The 17,105-nt window shown below is 41.0% G+C and overlaps 1 protein-coding gene across 3 annotated transcripts in view; it reads right to left on the bottom strand.

The window, feature by feature from the left end:
• Positions 1 to 2,169: 2,169 nt before the first annotated feature.
• LOC125552058 (putative ion channel POLLUX-like 2) overlaps positions 2,170 to 17,105 on the bottom strand; it is a 42,586-nt gene continuing 27,650 nt past the window's right edge. For all 3 annotated transcript variants that reach the window (XM_048715533.2, XM_048715526.2, XM_087517346.1), the window contains 12 exons: positions 6,578 to 6,654; positions 6,411 to 6,491; positions 5,728 to 5,919; positions 5,536 to 5,649; positions 5,341 to 5,433; positions 5,097 to 5,223; positions 3,652 to 3,728; positions 3,261 to 3,308; positions 3,104 to 3,173; positions 2,955 to 3,028; positions 2,761 to 2,871; positions 2,170 to 2,554 (listed from right to left, as the gene is read on the bottom strand). In XM_048715533.2, coding sequence (XP_048571490.1) covers positions 2,435 to 2,554; positions 2,761 to 2,871; positions 2,955 to 3,028; positions 3,104 to 3,173; positions 3,261 to 3,308; positions 3,652 to 3,728; positions 5,097 to 5,223; positions 5,341 to 5,433; positions 5,536 to 5,649; positions 5,728 to 5,919; positions 6,411 to 6,491; positions 6,578 to 6,654 — 1,184 coding nt within the window. In that variant the 3' untranslated portion in view covers positions 2,170 to 2,434. The remainder of the gene's footprint in view (positions 2,555 to 2,760; positions 2,872 to 2,954; positions 3,029 to 3,103; positions 3,174 to 3,260; positions 3,309 to 3,651; positions 3,729 to 5,096; positions 5,224 to 5,340; positions 5,434 to 5,535; positions 5,650 to 5,727; positions 5,920 to 6,410; positions 6,492 to 6,577; positions 6,655 to 17,105) is intronic.

Below are 17,105 nucleotides of genomic sequence, written 5' to 3'. Positions count from 1 at the left end.
CCTTCATTTGTTGTTCTGTCTACTATTTCTTATCACTTGAACTATTTGTCACTTGAATTATTTGTCACTTCAACTATTTGTGACTTGAACTATTTGTCACTTCAACTATTTCTTATGCATACATGAAAAACTAGATGAAAGGAAATAGACCACAAAGTTACTTGTACTACATCATTCGTGTCCAAACTTCTGCCAGAGGTGCTCAACTAGATCATCTTGAAGCTGAGAATGTTCATCTTTGTTTCTAATTTGTTGATGCATCTGAATAAATGCACTCAGCTCTTCCGCATGAGTAGAGGACACCCTGACTCTTTCTCCCATTGCCTCATAAGTGTTGTTTTGCTGACCAGTGTGTCGTTCGTCTTCAACTATCATATTGTGCATTATGACACAAGCTTTCATGACATCACCGATTTCTTTACGTTTCCATCCTTTCGCAGGTCCTCGGACAATGGCAAAACGGGATTGCAGAACTCCAAAGGCTCGTTCCACATCCTTTCTAGCCGCCTCTTGCCTTTGGGCAAAATGTTTCTTCTTTCTTGTTTGTGGAGATGGTATGGTCTTCACAAATGTTGCCCATCGTGGATATATGCCATCTGCAAGGTAATACTCCATTGTGTATTGATGACCATTGATGGTATAATTCACTTCTGGAGCTTCACCTTCAGCTAGCTTTGCAAACACATGAGAACGTTGAAGAACATTCAGATCGTTGTTTGACCCTGGTAAACCAAAGAAAGCATGCCAAATCCAAAGATCTTGGGAAGCAACTGCTTCCAAGATCATTGTGGGCTCTTTCACATGACCTTTAAACATGCCATGCCATTTTTTGGGCAATTTTTCCAACCCCAATGCATACAATCTATACTCCCTAACATACCAGGGAATCCTCTTTCCTCCCCTATTGCAAGTAATCTTGTAGTATCTTCTTCATTTGGAGATCTCAGGTATTGGTCCCCAAAGACTTCACAAATTTTGATCACAAACTTCTTGCAAGCCTCTAGATTAGTAGCTTCTGCAGACCGGATGTAGTCATCCGCACTATCAGCTGCTATTCCATAAGTTAGCATTCGCATTGCTGCGGTCATCTTTTGCAACGGATGCAACCCAAGAAGTCCACAAGCACTTCTTTTTTGCGTAAAATAACCATCATAATCATGTTGAAGTATAGTTTCAGCTATGCGATTAAACAAATTACGGGACATCCTAAACCTGTTCGTAAAAATGTAAATGAGATAGGGAGGTGAAAAATAGGCAGACATTAAGTAAATGTACTAATTACGAACCTTCGCCGAAATAAGTTTTCGGGATAGCGAGGACTTTCTTTGAAGTAGTCATTCCATAGTATAACAAATCCTGCATCTCTTGCTCTTTGAAGTAGTCATTCCATAGTAGAACAAATCCTGCATCTCTTGCTCGATTGATTGTCTGACGTCCATGCTTGGAACCGCCATGGCGTCGACGATTCCTCTGCTCTTCCTTCTCGCGCTCTGCGAATGCTACAAGAATGAGTTCGTCGTCGTCAGATGAACACGACGACGAATTCATGAGCATATCCAAAGAAGAAATGTTTCCACTCATCATTCTGTTGTGTGAGAGAAGACAAAGGAATTCAGGAGAGGAATGAGAAGGCACAACCAAGATTGGTGAATGAGAGGTGGGAGGGGTGGTATATATAGACCTGGAATATAGCCATTGAAAATATAGCCATTGGAAATAGAGTCGTTGGAAAAGTAGCTGTTGAAAATATAGCCGTTGGAGACATAGACTACCAAATTTAGACAATCCACTGAAAAACGGAGGTTGTCTAAAATGAAAAAAATTTACACCATTGTGTATGTGAAGATATAGACTACCAAATTTACACAAGCCACTAAAGATGCTCTAAGCTAGTAACTTACACACTTCCCTAGACTATGTTACTACCTCCATAGTGGGTAGGAACATCTATGTAGTGTCATACAACGATGTATTTATTAGGTTATAGACTCATTGTTTCTTGGAGTGAGTGATGTTCCGGTAACTTAGCTAGTTACCACAAGCACCTCTCTCTTCATTAAATATGTGCCACATAGGCAAAGTTGTATTGGAGTGTGTGATGTTACTCCTAAGTTCCTCCCCATCGTGACCAGCCTTAAACATTATGCCATGCAGGCCACACAGTAAAAGTAGACATCCAAACAGGCCAAATTGGGCTCCCCAGAGCATGCATGGCCCACATGCAGCCTACCAAACATGCCATTGGGTAATCTAATATAACTATTGTCATTTACAATAATATAAGTGGCCACAAAATTTCTATAGCTATGGAGACAAGTTATATTTGATCAAATGACATTTTTTATCTCTTTGAACAGATAAGTAACAGGCTATATTTCATCTCCTTGGGTAGCAAAAACTGTCAAAATTTCAGAAGAATGGCAAGCTGAAAATGTCATGCCGAAGTTTTGCTGCCCCTCACAATTGGTTGTTCACCTTCAAACTCTGATATCACGATGAGTGAATCTGTCATCTCAAGAGAAAGTGGCTGCAACTTGTTCGTAGGATTTATATGCTGCCATGGTTAAACAATAGATGAATTATGGTTGCCAATATTCCCAAAGTGAAAACTGAAAAGAGCGCCAGTCCACAAAAAATAGATCTAAAGAAGCTAGATAGCTTCTGAATAATGAAGTTAGAAAGAACCTTATGTTAGGATCTTATATACTTAGGGAACACCATTTCCTTATTATATCTAACAAATAAAAAGAGAGTATTAACCTGCTTCTGGTCCTTAACATAACCAATGGCAACTTCACGACGCAAAACTGCCCTTTCAGACAGCTCAGTGAATGATATTTTCTCTCCTTCCTTCATGTACAGTCCTACTTCCTACAATGAGCACATGCAGCAGGACAGATGATTTACTGACCACAAGCAGAGAATGCACAGGGATACCATTACGACCATATTACCTTAATATAAATCTCATCTCCTTCAGCATCCAGAATATCCTTCCATACTTCATTCAGCTCACTACATTCCGCAACTACATTTCATTTTTATCATGAGATAGAGCCCTTTTTAGGAAAATAAAGAGACAACTAATAAGTACACAACCAACCTTGTGCCGTCACAAGACTCATAACTTCCTCTGCTCCAATAAATGAAAGGGAGGGTCTTATTCTAGTTATCTGCATAAAATGCAGAGGTAGGAACTTATTTCCAAAATTTAAATACATTTGATGAACTGGGCAGTTGAGATATAATAAGATTCTTACTTGCTTTCCCAGCCCCGTGTCTACAATTTCTGATACAAGATGCTGAACCTATAGGACGCATTAAAGTGAGAATTTGTAAATTCGAGCAAATTGGTATTTCTTTTAGCATGGGAGTATTTATCAGATAACATGACTAACTGAACCAGGCCAGATTAAGTTTAAGTCCAGGGAGCACGAAACAAAATAGCCTTGGAGAATGGTCTATTTTGTTGAGCCACTAGCAACGCAAAAGAGGAGTGATTTGTTGATTCAGGGTCAAGTTTTAGTCTTTCCAGACAGTTCACATTATCAATATGTTACATGCCCCACAAGAAATGCATAGCAGCGCTTTGATGAGAAACACGGAGGTTCAGTTTCACATTTCTTAACATTATTTGTAGTGAGAACTGACCTTAATGTCATTTTTCTGGCAAATATTTTCAGCAAGGAGAAGGGTATATGCCAATTGCTTATCAGCCTGTACAGTATCTGCAAAGCCACATACACAGATGAAACTTCTCCATATATAACAGGGAAATAGTACAGTAATTCAAAGGTGCACTAGAGAGCACGTGCTCCTGGACGCAGAAAACCTATTTTCCAAATGTCAAACGTTTCTGAAAACAATTACACATGTAGAAGTTTGAGCCCTTATTGTGCATGCAAATTTTCTGCAAAAGAATATCAGTTTTGCACCCGGTGTAAGGAAACAAGTTTAGTGATGTACCTTTTTAGAGCTGAATTTGTTATTTTCAAAGAGCAAAAAAGTTCCTTTTCCATACAAATATACACACATACGAATGACTCCCGACATATGTAACATATTTTTTTTGTAGAATTGCATGCACCAGCCAATTTTTTCATCCAAAGGTCCGAACCGAGAGAGATGGGAGACACGTGGGCAGTGAAAGCCGGGGCAGACCAGAATTATTTAGGGCATGTACAGTGGTTGATAAGATAGTCTTATCTTAAATCTTGCATGTAATTTAGAGAAGACAAAAAAAACGTGTACAATGGGTCATCTCTTAGCCTTATCTTCAATAACTGGTAATTCCTAAAAACATGGTGAGACATATTGTGCTAAGAGATCATCTCTTGTCTTCTCTTAAATAAGAGAAGACAAGCCTTATCTTGTGACTTCTCTCTCCTCCACCTCATCATCTATCCTACATGGCACTCTTAAGATAGCACCATTGTACATGCCCTTATAGCATTAATTGGGTTTTGAACCCTAGACCTCTTGGTTGGAAGTTGTACGCAACCGACCATTTCACACGTGGAACTGATGTAAGCCGCAATGGTTCTTATTAATAGGGTTTTGGCAGGGTCTTCAGATCGAGACCTGTTGGCTCTAACACCATATAGATTTGCATGCACCAGCCAATTCACTTAAAAGTCCAAATTGACGGAGAAGAGTAGGTACTTCAACACTTCCCACATGTCTAGGCTATGTCAGGTCTTAGACATGGAATTGATGTAGGCCACAAATATTTTTGTTAGACAGGTCTTAAATTCAGGACCTCTTGGCTCTAATACCTCATATTGAATTGCATGCACCTCTCAGTTCACCCAAGAGTCCGAACTAATAGAGAAGGGCAGACATAGTTCAGAACCTGGCTACTGCATTTTTAAATAAACAATTGCAGCCCACTTTTGAGGGGCGAGGGGGGGGGGGGAAGTACATTGCACACTTTTCCCGTCAACTTGAGTTTTTTGGGTGAGCTGGCTGTGCATTCAATACTATATTTTGATGCAAAAAAAATCGAATGTACTGTTCATCCCAGGTGCAGGTGCAGCTTGTAGTCATTTACTGATGTAAGAAATAGCATATTTCTGTTGTTCGCATGTTACTTGTACCTCCAATGAGCCAGTCTCTATCAGATATCACCACGACTGAAAGAGGAACATTTTTGTCACACTTGGCAGATTTCCTAATGTTAATAATCGCTTCCTTCAAAGTATCATAGTTCATAGGACATCCCACCTGTATGAAACATCATCACATAAAAATTAGGAAATAATAAGAGTAGGGCTAAGATCAAGTCCATGGAGCATTCTGTCCGTGAGCTTCAAAGGTTACTGCATAAAAGAGAGAGAGGACCTTATGAGTAACTTTAATATTTTTAAGTTGGCTCTGCATAAGGGGGTTGACAACACTCGTCCTCTCTGTAATAGGGGTTTCTGACAATATTTCCTGCACATTAAGTGAATTTGTTATACAAGTTCCACCCTAAGCACTAGTATTAAAACTGAGAGCAGTATATTAATTTCTTGTACCCTCTGAGTCTATACATACCAATACACTACCAGGTCCAAGGTAATTATCATATTCTCGAATCATATCGGTAATTTTTGGCCTCCAACCAACAATAAGTATGCATTCCCTTGGTCCCAGTGTACATTCGCTGCTCTGCATAAAGCTAATTTGATGAACCAAGTAATTTGACAAGGGGGGAATTTTCACCAATACATCATCACACTGAATTACCTTAGAGAGTGATTTTGACGGCCGCTCTACAATGTTCTTTAGCCGCGTTTCCTTCAGCTCAGTAACCACACTAGAAGATCTTTGACCCTCTTTTGGTTCTGAGTAATTAACTGAATTATCTGTTCGTTCAGATATATTTAAAACTGAATACTGTGATTTTATCCTCCCGCAGACAGGAGAAATAAGAAGCAACTGTGAAGCAACGAAATGAAGAGTGCATCAGGGAATCCACTAGGAAATTATAGGCCAAGCATCTTGTCAAGACTGATGGTACAAATGCAAAATAATGTAACATCGACCCATCATAATGTTTCCTATAAATAATATAGTTCATGCTGCATTTTCCTTGTTTCCCAAAAAATAATACTTCATGGAAAAGGTCCAAAGATATCTGTAACATGTTCATAGCATCGCATATGCTTATATCAGTGTTAAGTAAGAACTAAAAGGATATGTAACATAAAGCAAGGGTGCAACAAAATATGGTAATGAACATATTTAACAGAAAATTGTAATAATTTTTTGAACTGGCAAAATTTGAGTAGTTACTTTCACAAATGGTTTAGGAAAACCAGTTATGAAAAAAAACTAACAACAGATTTTTCTTGTGGAATCTTAGACCTGGAGAAAAGGCTTTGATTGGTAGCCCCTAATATAGAAAACAAAAGCCAGAAAATACATACTTTATCTGTTTCTTTCAATACTTCATCGTCACCTGGGTGGAAGTGAATCCCACCAGACCGAAAAATACCACAAACGACTGCCTGATGATGAGCATAAAGGGGAATCACAACAAAGAAGTGATGCAGACTGCTGAGTTTAGGCATTCACTTATTTGAAACAACATTACATCTTGGACTTTAAGTCTCACGTCCTTAAACTTCATGCCTCCTACTTCAGGAATGCTGAAAATGTTGAAAACATTCTCTGCAGGATAAAACAAAACAAGTCACAAGACCAAGTAGGATAATGGTCCTATCATCTAGGCTAAAAACAAGGCTGATACAGGTAAACAATTAATGCAAGGCAAAAGCATGCATACGAACCAATAATGAGTTTTAGTCAGAAATGTGTACGGGTAGGTTATGAGCTGGACTTGGAGAGGTTGTAGTATTGTGATAGGGTACTGCAACGAGTATGGATAGGGTAGGAATAGAGTTTGAGTCGGACTCATGTATCCTAGACAAGTAGCATAAGGATGGGAGGGGGCACACATTGTAAATAAATCATGAGAGGCTGTTCGGCGAGTGTGTCAGTCAGATCGGATTGCCGGATTTGCCAAGAGTGGATGACGACTTGGTGGCCAAGTCTGCAAGAGGAGGCGGTCTGACCAGCCATCAATCCAGAACACTGGTGGAGGTCACGCATATGGGGGAGTGTCGATGATTAATTCACCGTTCATCTTACGATTGTGCTAGAGGTCATGAAAGACAAACGATAAGAGCCCAGAGTTAGCGTCCATCCTTATCGTCTCCGATAGTTTAGCTCTATTCACCTATTACAAGCTGGACCTTGTATTGCTATGGGCCAAACAGGCCAGAGTATACACATGATACATATGCAAATATACCCCCTATAGAAAGGAGGAACCACACAAATCTATGGTGGGTCTACAGCACTCACTTTGGAAAGAAAATAGCTGTGCTGAGCTCGATTTTGTGTCTTCGTGAATGAATGTGCTATTTGAAGCTCGGAGGGCATGAACTGGTGAGTCCTTCTAAGCACATGTGATAAAGTCCAGAATTTGTTGAAAGATAGCAAAAGGTTGAAGCTGGTCTTGAGTCATTTAAATTTCGTTTACTAGGAGATAGGAGTGTCAACTGTCAATGTTCCGGATCCGGCAGTGCTATCAGGGGTGTATGATGGATAGCTAATTTGTTCGGAGTGTAAAAGTGCATCTAATCCCCTTGGTGGATTTTGGTAATTAATGTCAACATATCTGAAGGAACTAATGTTTTAACTAGCTTATCTTAGTAAAGTTCCATTCGGTTGCAACAAAGAAGATGAAAGGTAACTGAAAGAACATGCGGTGCCCCCATGTTTGGTTTTGGAAATTGATGACAATCTCTATGGACTAATGGTTGCCTTGAGTTATATTTGAAGGTTTTGTTCATAGGCTTTTCTTGGAGTACATGTGTTGGTTTCAAGAAGAGTTTGTGTCGACCAAGGTGCTATTCAAGGAATTATCCAAAGATTGGTCATTTGAGAGTTAAGCTTATTGCAAGCATGTCTTGAAGAAGAAGATTGTGTGATCATTCATGTTTACCTTCAAGACATCATCCAAACGAAGAGAGTTGGAAAGATTCAAGGTTGATCAAGACTAAGTCAAGAGTGAATCAAGTTGATCAACTCACAAAGCATAGAAGATGTACCGAGAGGGATCAAGTGATCCCATGGTTTGGTAAGCATTGTCCATTGTGCTTTGTGTACTAACCCATGGTCTATGTGAGAGTTCTACGTGGGGTTAGGTACATGTTCATGGGCTTGTGTCAAGAGGAAGATATCTCTCAACCCATGGAGAGGATGACATCAAGTGGTGATCGTCATCAAGATTGCCGTGTGCGAGTTCAAGTGGAGCATCACGAAGAGATCAAATGCTTGAAGCTTGCCGTCCTTTGTGGTGACAATGGACTTGTGAAGATGTGCGGAAGAGTGGCTCACCCATAGTGGAGTATGAGGGAGCAATCAACTAGTCTTCATCGAGTCAACCCAATCAAAAAAGGTGGTCCAACTTGAGGGAGTCAAGATCGTCATCATCTAGCTCAAATGGACCATGTGCAAGGCAAAGGTTCGCCCTTGGTAGGTTTTCTATTTTACCGGTCTCGTGATGGTAGTTGGGAGACCGGGTTATAGGATCGATTGCCGTACTATCAAGGGGGGCTCTCAATGAGTAGCTTGATCGTATCGTTCATAGAGAGCTCAAACCATTGCATCCTTGCATCATCTTTCTTGGTTCTTGTTTGGTTCTCTTTGTGAGTCTTGGAGCTTATGGTCATCTTGATGACAAGCTTGAGTTCATCGAAAACGGAGTTCGCATGCATCTTCTATGATGTTTTCGATGATGGATGTTTTGCCGGTTCTTCTCGGTTGGAGGTTTCTCTCCTCTATTTGTTGGCATACCTCCCCTGCCTCTTCTTACTATAACCAGTCGCTGTTTTGATGCTACTCGTCGTCTTGTTTCCAACAAGCTTGAGTTTGCTCAATTCGGAGCTCATATGCAGAAGTTATGGCAGTTCTGATTTTCTTGAGTGTGGTTTTTGTCAGGGTCCCAGCGGTAGTACCGTGGTACCCAGCGGTAGTACCGCTGAGGAGTCACAAGCGGCAGTACCGCTCCGCAGCGGTAGTACCGCGGGCCACAGCGGTAGTACCGCTCCTCAGAGCGGTAGTACCGCTTGATGGTCTCTGCAGTAGTACCGCTGCGGCTCCGTGCTCCTACCGCCTCGACTCGAGTGCGCTTTTTCTCGTGTCGGGTTTTGCGGCACTTGCTGCGGTAGTAGTGGCGGTAGTACCGCCCTGCCTCCACGGCAGTACCGCTCTGGGTCCCAGCCCCAGCCCCTTTTCTTCTGGCGCGGCAGTACCGCTGAGGGGGAGCGGTAGTACCGCTTATGAGCGGTAGTACCGCTCTCTGCGGGGCTGAGTGGGGGATAACGGTTGGATTTTCCCCCTCCTATAAAAAGGGGGTCTTCTTCCCATTGAACCTTATCCTTTGAGCTCGTGTTCTTTCCCCATTGTTGACCTTCTTCGAGCTTGCTAACTCTCAATCCCTCCATGGATTCTTGCTAGTTTTTGAGGGAAAAGAGAAAGGAGATCTAGATCCACATTTCCACCAATCACTTTCTCCTCTATGTGAGGGGAACCCCTTGGATCTAGATCTTGGAGTTCTTGGTGTTCTCTTTCTTGTTCTTCCTCTCATTTTCCTCCCTAGCATTAGTTGCTTCGGTGGGATTTGAGAGAGAAGGACTTGGGCACTCCGTGTGCCCTTGCCATTGCATTTGGTGCATCGGTTTGAGTTCTCCACGTGATACGTGGAAGTTACAAGTTGAGAAGCTTATTACTCTTGGGTGCTTGGTACCCTTGAGCTTGTTCCTCTTGGGTGCTTGGGCTCCCTAGACGGTTGTTGGTGTTCGGAGCTCAATCATTATGGTGCAAAGCTCCGGGCAAGCGTCGGGGTCTCCAATTAGGTTGTGGAGATCGCCCCGAGCAATTTGACGGGTACCGGTGACCGCCCCCAAGGGTTGCCAAAGTGTACGGGTTCGGTGACCGCCCCCAAGGGTTGCCATTTGTACGGGTTCAGTGACCGCCCTCAAGGGTCCCTTAGTGGAATCACGGCATCTTGCATTGTGCGAGAGCGTGAGGAGATTACGGTGGCCCTAGTGGCTTCTTGGGGAGCATTGTGCCTCCACACCGCTCCAAACGGAGATTAGCATCCGCAAGGGTGTGAACTTCGGGATACATCGTCGTCTCCTCGTGCCTCGGTTATCTCTTACCCGAGCCCTTATGCACTTTACTTTGTGATAGCCATATTGTTTCTTGTCATATATCTTGCTATCACATAGTTGCTTATCTTTCTTAGCATAAGTTGTTGGTGCACATAGGTGAGCCTAGTTGTTTTAGGATTTGTGCTTGGCAAATTAACCGCTAGGTTTATTCCGCATTTGTTCAAGCCTAAACCGTAATTATTTTAAAACGCCTATTCACCACCCCCCCCTCTAGGCGACATCCACGATCTTTCAATTGGTATCAGAGCCTCGTCTCTCTTTATAGGGCTTAACCGCCTAGAGAGTAAGGATGTCAACTAGGGGATTAGGATTCTCTGACACTCTTAGTTTCGATGGCACAAATTTTGATGTTTGGGTAATTCGCATGCTTAATCTCTTTAGGGTCATGGACCCAAATTTAGAGCGAATTGTAGATATGGGTTTTTCTCCTCCGAAGGATCCTCAAAGATTATTTTTAGAGGATGAGAAAAACTCTTATCTCAATGCTCAAGCTTCTAATGTGCTTTTCAATGCTTTGAGCAATATAGTTATATTTCAACTCATGCCGTTCCGGGATGCTCATGAGTTGTGGACGAAGCTTCAAGATAAATATGGAGTGTCCAAGATTTGTGGGGATGATTGTTCTCCCTCCACCTCCGGTCGTATAGTCTTCTCAACTTCTTCTACCTCACCCACATGTGGTTTGCCACAAGGTAATGATATGGTGAGTAGTGTTGGTCATTGCAATGATGATAGTATGTTTATTATGGATGATCCTTCATCACTATCTTATTGCAAAGCTCCTTCTTTGGGCTTTAACACTTCGAGCACTCCAAATGTCTCACATGCTTGTGTTGATAGTTCTTGCATATCATGTAGAAATTGCTTGACTAAATCTCATGATGATATGCTTGCTATGCCTTGTTGCCATGATAAAAATGTATCTATTTTCTCTAGTTGTTGTGCTAACAATGTAGAGGAAACCCAACACTCCATGGAACAAGATGTGGTTTTAAATGGTGCTTCAAGGGATCCTACATCATCATCTATTGCTTTTTGCCTTATGGCTAAGGCTTCAAAGGTATCTCCTACTTTGAAACCCAATATGTCTCTTGATGATGTTGATGCTAATGATGATGAGGATAATGATGAAGAGAATGATAATGTTGCCTCCTTAAAAATTAAGGGAGAAATAGTTTTTAAAGCTCTTCATAAAAATAAAATTGCTCGTTCCAACTTCATGGAAATCATGTCCATTGCCATTGAGGGCAAGAAGTATATTGATGAGTTGGAATCTCGTCTTGAAGAGCATGAGGTCACCATTGATAAAATGGAAGGTTATGAGCGTGATTACGCTAATGAAATTGCGGATCTCTCTCAAGCTCTTGAACCTGAACAAACCACCAAGGAATCTCTTGAGGAGACTTTTGCTCTAGAATTATCTAGAGTGAGGGAATCTCGTGATAGAGCTCTTGAGGTGGCCAATGATTTTGAAACTAAAAATGAGGAGCTTGAAGTTGCGCATGCTAAACTCCTTGAGGACTTTGAGCACCTCGAAAATGGCTCAAGGGTCATTAAGAGTGAGCTCATCAAACTCACCGAGTCTCATGCTCAACTTAAAGCTTCATATTCTAAAAAGCTTGCCAAGTTGTCTTCTCCTCTTGTTGCTAATGATGATGCTTGTGCCACTAACTCTATCTCTTGTGAAGCATCCATATTGAAGGAGAATGTTGAGCTAAGGGCTCAACTTGAGTTGCTACCTAGCAATTATGGAATGTTGGAAGAAAATTATGTAAAGCTCACAAGCTCTCATGATGATCTCCTAGTATCCCATAATGTGCTAAAATTAGCTCATAAGGCCATGCTTGCTAAGGTAACATCTAGTGAGCCTCATGCGGATACTAGCACTACTTCTAGTCAAAATGCTATATTGCCATGTGCTAGTCCTTGTAATTCATCTACTCACAATGTTGGTACATCTTGTGATGAATTGCTTTTCTTGCCTTGTTGCTCTAACGATGAAGCTTATACTTCCTCTAGTACTTGTGTTGAGACTAACCATGTAGAGGAAATCAAAGAGCTCAAGGCCCAAGTCACTTCTTTGAAGAAAGACTTGGAAAAGAGTCATGAAGGGAAATCCACACTCAACAATATCTTGAGTGTGCAAAAATCCCCCAATGACAAAGGTGGACTTGGATTCAACTCCAATAAGAAGAAGAAGTCCAAGATGATCAAGAAGAAGGGCCAAGAACAAGTCAAGAACTCGGCCAAGATTATTTGCTTCAAGTGCAAAGTAGAAGGGCATCATGTTAGATCTTGCCCATTGAAGAAGAAGCCCATTAGTGACAAGCAACAAGGGAAGCAGCCACAAGTTCACTCTCATTCTCAACCTCAAGTTGAAGAAAGGCCTCTTCCCAAAAGGACTCAAGCTAATGCTTCTCAAGTTGAGAAATTAAGTGAGAAGAAAGTGAAGAGTAGACGTTGCTACCTATGTCGCGAGAAAGGTCACCTCGCTTCTTCATGCACTAGTGGTAACTTATCCAACCCAATTATTATTGATGATGTCTATTCTCTTGGGAAGGATAAGGTTGGCAATGTGGTTGCCAAGTTTGTTGGTACTCAAAGTGGTTTGAAGCAAAGAACCATTTGGGTAGCCAAGCCTATTGTGACTAACCTCTTAGGACCCAACTTGGTTGGGGACCAACAAGCTCAAACTTGATCAATAGGTGATGTTGGAGGTCATTGGAGACTTGGCTATATTATGAAGAATTAAGGGGACTTCATCATACTTATTGTCTCAAGCCAAGTCATTCGGATTATCAAGTTTCTATCTTATATCCAATGTTTCTCCTTGCGGTAACTCGTGCTTAAATTGTTTACATTGAAAGTTACTTGTCCCTTTGCATGTTTGGCTTTGTTCCTTGCATGTGTTTGTATATGTTGTGCTTCCAACTTGTGTGTTGGTTTGGACATCATGTACGTGTGTGTCGTGCGTAGAGCCTTTATGCTTCTTCTTGTATCTTAGTTGGCTCTTGTGAGAGATTAATGGAATATCCCGTTATGGGGGAGTAATGTGCTTTGTGCACCTCACAATTCTATAAATGTGTGTACACAAGGAATACCATTTAGTATTGATATTACAAGAATATCTAGTTGCTATGTGGTATGTCTCCTCATGAGAAATTCAAATTCTAAATAGTCCATTAATTATCTCTTGTTGGTTCCTCTTATTGCCTCTTGTTAAAGTCTTTAATTGGTATCACATTATGGGGGAGTAATATGCTACGTGTATATTACTAGCCTAAAAAATGTGTACATTTGAGATATTGTCATCTAGAGTTGATATTGTAAATTATCTTGTTCCTAAGTGGCATGCTAACTCTACAAGTTGCAATCTGCTTTTTGTTGGTGTGAAGATGATGTCGGATATCCTTGCTATCTACCACCGGGAATTATTTCCGTTTACTTCTTGTCTTTTGACAATTGGTACTCACTTTTGTGGTAGATTTTATTGATCATCTTTACATTGGCTTTTGCTTTTTATTTGCCCTTTCTCTTGCCAAGGTTTGTATCAACTCCCTTTGTCTTCCATACCACTTGTGGATCTTGTGTATTTCTTGATCTTGTCTAGTGTTTTCTAGATATAGTGAAAGTTGTGATCCCACCTTGTGCATTTTGTATTCAAATGTAAATTCTCTATAATGCACTAGTCTTGGGGGAGCTATCCTATTTTCTATAAAACACTCATCTTGTGATCCTTATCAAGTGTGTGTTTGTGGAAGGCAAGCCGTTTCTTTTTGCTGCTTTGTGCCATCATGAAACTTTGTAGAGAGCTTGGTTTGTTTGGAATCATCCTCTCTTTTGGGAGTTTGATGTCTCTTCTTTGTGTATATCAATGGATATCTCATTCCTTGTTGTATCCATTATGGATATCCTCCAAGTGATGATTTATTCATTTGGTATCTTTTCTTCGCTTGGTTTTTCTTTGTCTTTTGGTCTCAGTTCTTGAAAGTCTTGAGCATGCATATTAACTTCGTGTAGTATCTTTGGCATGCTTTCTTTCTTTGACCCAATATATAGGGGGAACTCCACCAAGTCTCAAAATTGGATGAGATGTGCATGAAATTCATTTTCATATCTATATGCACATATTTATGTGGAGTTTGTCCTATGTGTTGTTGGTTCTCTAACTCTTTGGTCCCAATGAGGTTGGGTACCATTTTGTTTGTGTTGTTGTTCTAGGAACAAGTGGAGATGCATTGGATGCTCAGCTCACTCACAAGGAAGGAGTTGTCACCATGTGCTTATTGGAGTCAAGCTAGAATGATCAATGAACTACATTGTACCTTCTATTGGTATCTACTACATCCTTCCAATGTTATCTCGGTAACAAGTATCTTCATATACTTCATGCACACATTCCTTGCATCAACCTTGTGTAGGTTGTATCATGGCATGTTATCCATTCTTTCTTGTGATACTTGTTTCCTTTCTCAAAGCATCCCAACAATGATGTCTTGTTGCTAGTTGTGATGTCTTTGATGTTCGTGTGGTTGGAATTCATTTACATGCAATAAGACCATATCTAGCCTTGTGCCATGCTCTCAAGCAAATATCTTATTGGTATATGTATGACTTCCTGTTGGATATCTTGTTCCTTCATGTTGTAACTATTTCGGGTGTACATGCTTCTTTGTAGATATATATCATCATGATTTCGTCTACCTAGAACCTTATACACTTGAGAGAAATTACATCTCTAGATGATATCCTTTCTTTCACGTCCACCGTGTCTTTCTTATGTTACTTCTTTGGTGGCTCCGTGAAAGCTTTTGCCTTGAGTGCGTGTCTTATCTCGTTGCATCTTGATGCACTCTTGTGTGGTGAAGATTACTTTCCTCTTGCTTATCTTTACGAGGCTTTTGCCATCTTATTGGTATCCCTCGTCTTGATGAGGCTTTCATCTTCTATCTTCACCACGGGTCGTCACAAGCATAGGTTCTTTATATGCTTATTAGTAAGCTTGTGAACCCATTTACTTGTTGTGTGTGGGAATGATAGGCCTTGCACCGTGTTGCCTCATTCTTTCAAGACTTTATTGATGCTTAATGCTCATCCGTACATTAGTCTTCTCAAGTGCATTGCCTTGACTCACACACACATCATTTTGGTTGAGCCCATTCTTAAGTTGCCTCTTTTACTTGTTGCTCAACCATGTGTTTCTTGCAAGTACTAGGCTTAGTTTCCTATATGCTCACTTGCACTTGTTGTAAGTTTCTATTGATTTTGGGGGAGCTATGATCCTATTTTGTGCACTTTGTATCCAAATACAAAAAAATTTGATGTGCACAAATCATGGGGAGCTTCTCTAGGTTCTTTAGAACACTTCTTTGCTCTTATCATAATATCTTTCTTTCTTGTGGCTCGTAGGACCATTAGCCTAGTTGGTTCAATTGGTATCTTTTGATAGCTTGCTTCAATTGGTATCTTTTGATCGCTTGATTGCTTGTGTCTCTGTCGATTATGTCTTTGTGGCATATCTTCCTTTAGCAATCTTTGGGCCTCAATATAGTTTGTCTTCCTCCAAGTATTTACCGTTGGATATGTGTATTGCATTCCACTCTCTTGTTGAGAAATACACAACTTATGGAGGAACTCAATCTATATTGGCCTTCTAAGCTTTTCGCCCACTTTGGCAATCGATGCCAATGGGGGAGAAGTTTCAAAGAGTTTTGTGGAGGTTTCGGAGAGTTTTGTGGAGAAGTCTTTAGAGTTTTCTCCTTACTTTGGTTTTGTTCCTAAGCATTTGCATCTCATACGCATACATTATTGGTTGTTGCATTGCATGGTGATGCATAATTCCTTGTATTAAACTCTTGAAAGTGATTGTCATCAATTAACAAAATGGGGGAGATTGAAAGAACATGCGGTGCCCCCATGTTTGGTTTTAGAAATTGATGACAATCTCTATGGACTAATGGTTGCCTTGAGTTATATTTGAAGGTTTTGTTCATAGGCTTTTCTTGGAGTACATGTGTTGGTTTCAAGAAGAGTTTGTGTCGACCAAGGTGCTATTCAAGGAATTATCCAAAGATTGGTCATTTGAGAGTTGAGCTTATTGCAAGCATGTCTTGAAGAAGAAGATTGTGTGATCATTCATGTTTACCTTCAAGACATCATCCAAACGAAGAGAGTTGGAAAGATTCAAGGTTGATCAAGACTAAGTCAAGAGTGAATCAAGTTGATCAACTCACAAAGCATAGAAGATGTACCGAGAGGGATCAAGTGATCCCATGGTTTGGTAAGCATTGTCCATTGTGCTTTGTGTACTAACCCATGGTCTATGTGAGAGTTCTACGTGGGGTTAGGTACATGTTCATGGGCTTGTGTCAAGAGGAAGATATCTCTCAACCCATGGAGAGGATGACATCAAGTGGTGATCGTCATCAAGATTGCCGTGTGCGAGTTCAAGTGGAGCATCACGAAGAGATCAAATGCTTGAAGCTTGCCGTCCTTTGTGGTGACAATGGACTTGTGAAGATGTGCGGAAGAGTGGCTCACCCATAGTGGAGTATGAGGGAGCAATCAACTAGTCTTCATCGAGTCAACCCAATCAAAAAAGGTGGTCCAACTTGAGGGAGTCAAGATCGTCATCATCTAGCTCAAATGGACCATGTGCAAGGCAAAGGTTCGCCCTTGGTAGGTTTTCTATTTTACCGGTCTCGTGATGGTAGTTGGGAGACCGGGTTATAGGATCGATTGCCGTACTATCAAGGGGGGCTCTCAATGAGTAGCTTGATCGTATCGTTCATAGAGAGCTCAAACCATTGCATCCTTGCATCATCTTTCTTGGTTCTTGTTTGGTTCTCTTTGTGAGTCTTGGAGCTTATGGTCATCTTG

The sequence above is a fragment of the Triticum urartu genome, chromosome 1A, assembly GCF_056163025.1.
Source record: "Triticum urartu cultivar PI428250 chromosome 1A, HENAU_Tu73, whole genome shotgun sequence".
Classification (NCBI taxonomy): Eukaryota; Viridiplantae; Streptophyta; class Magnoliopsida; order Poales; family Poaceae; genus Triticum; species Triticum urartu.
The sequence above is the reverse complement of the archived record's forward strand: the minus strand, read 5'-3'. Positions and strand labels throughout refer to the sequence as shown.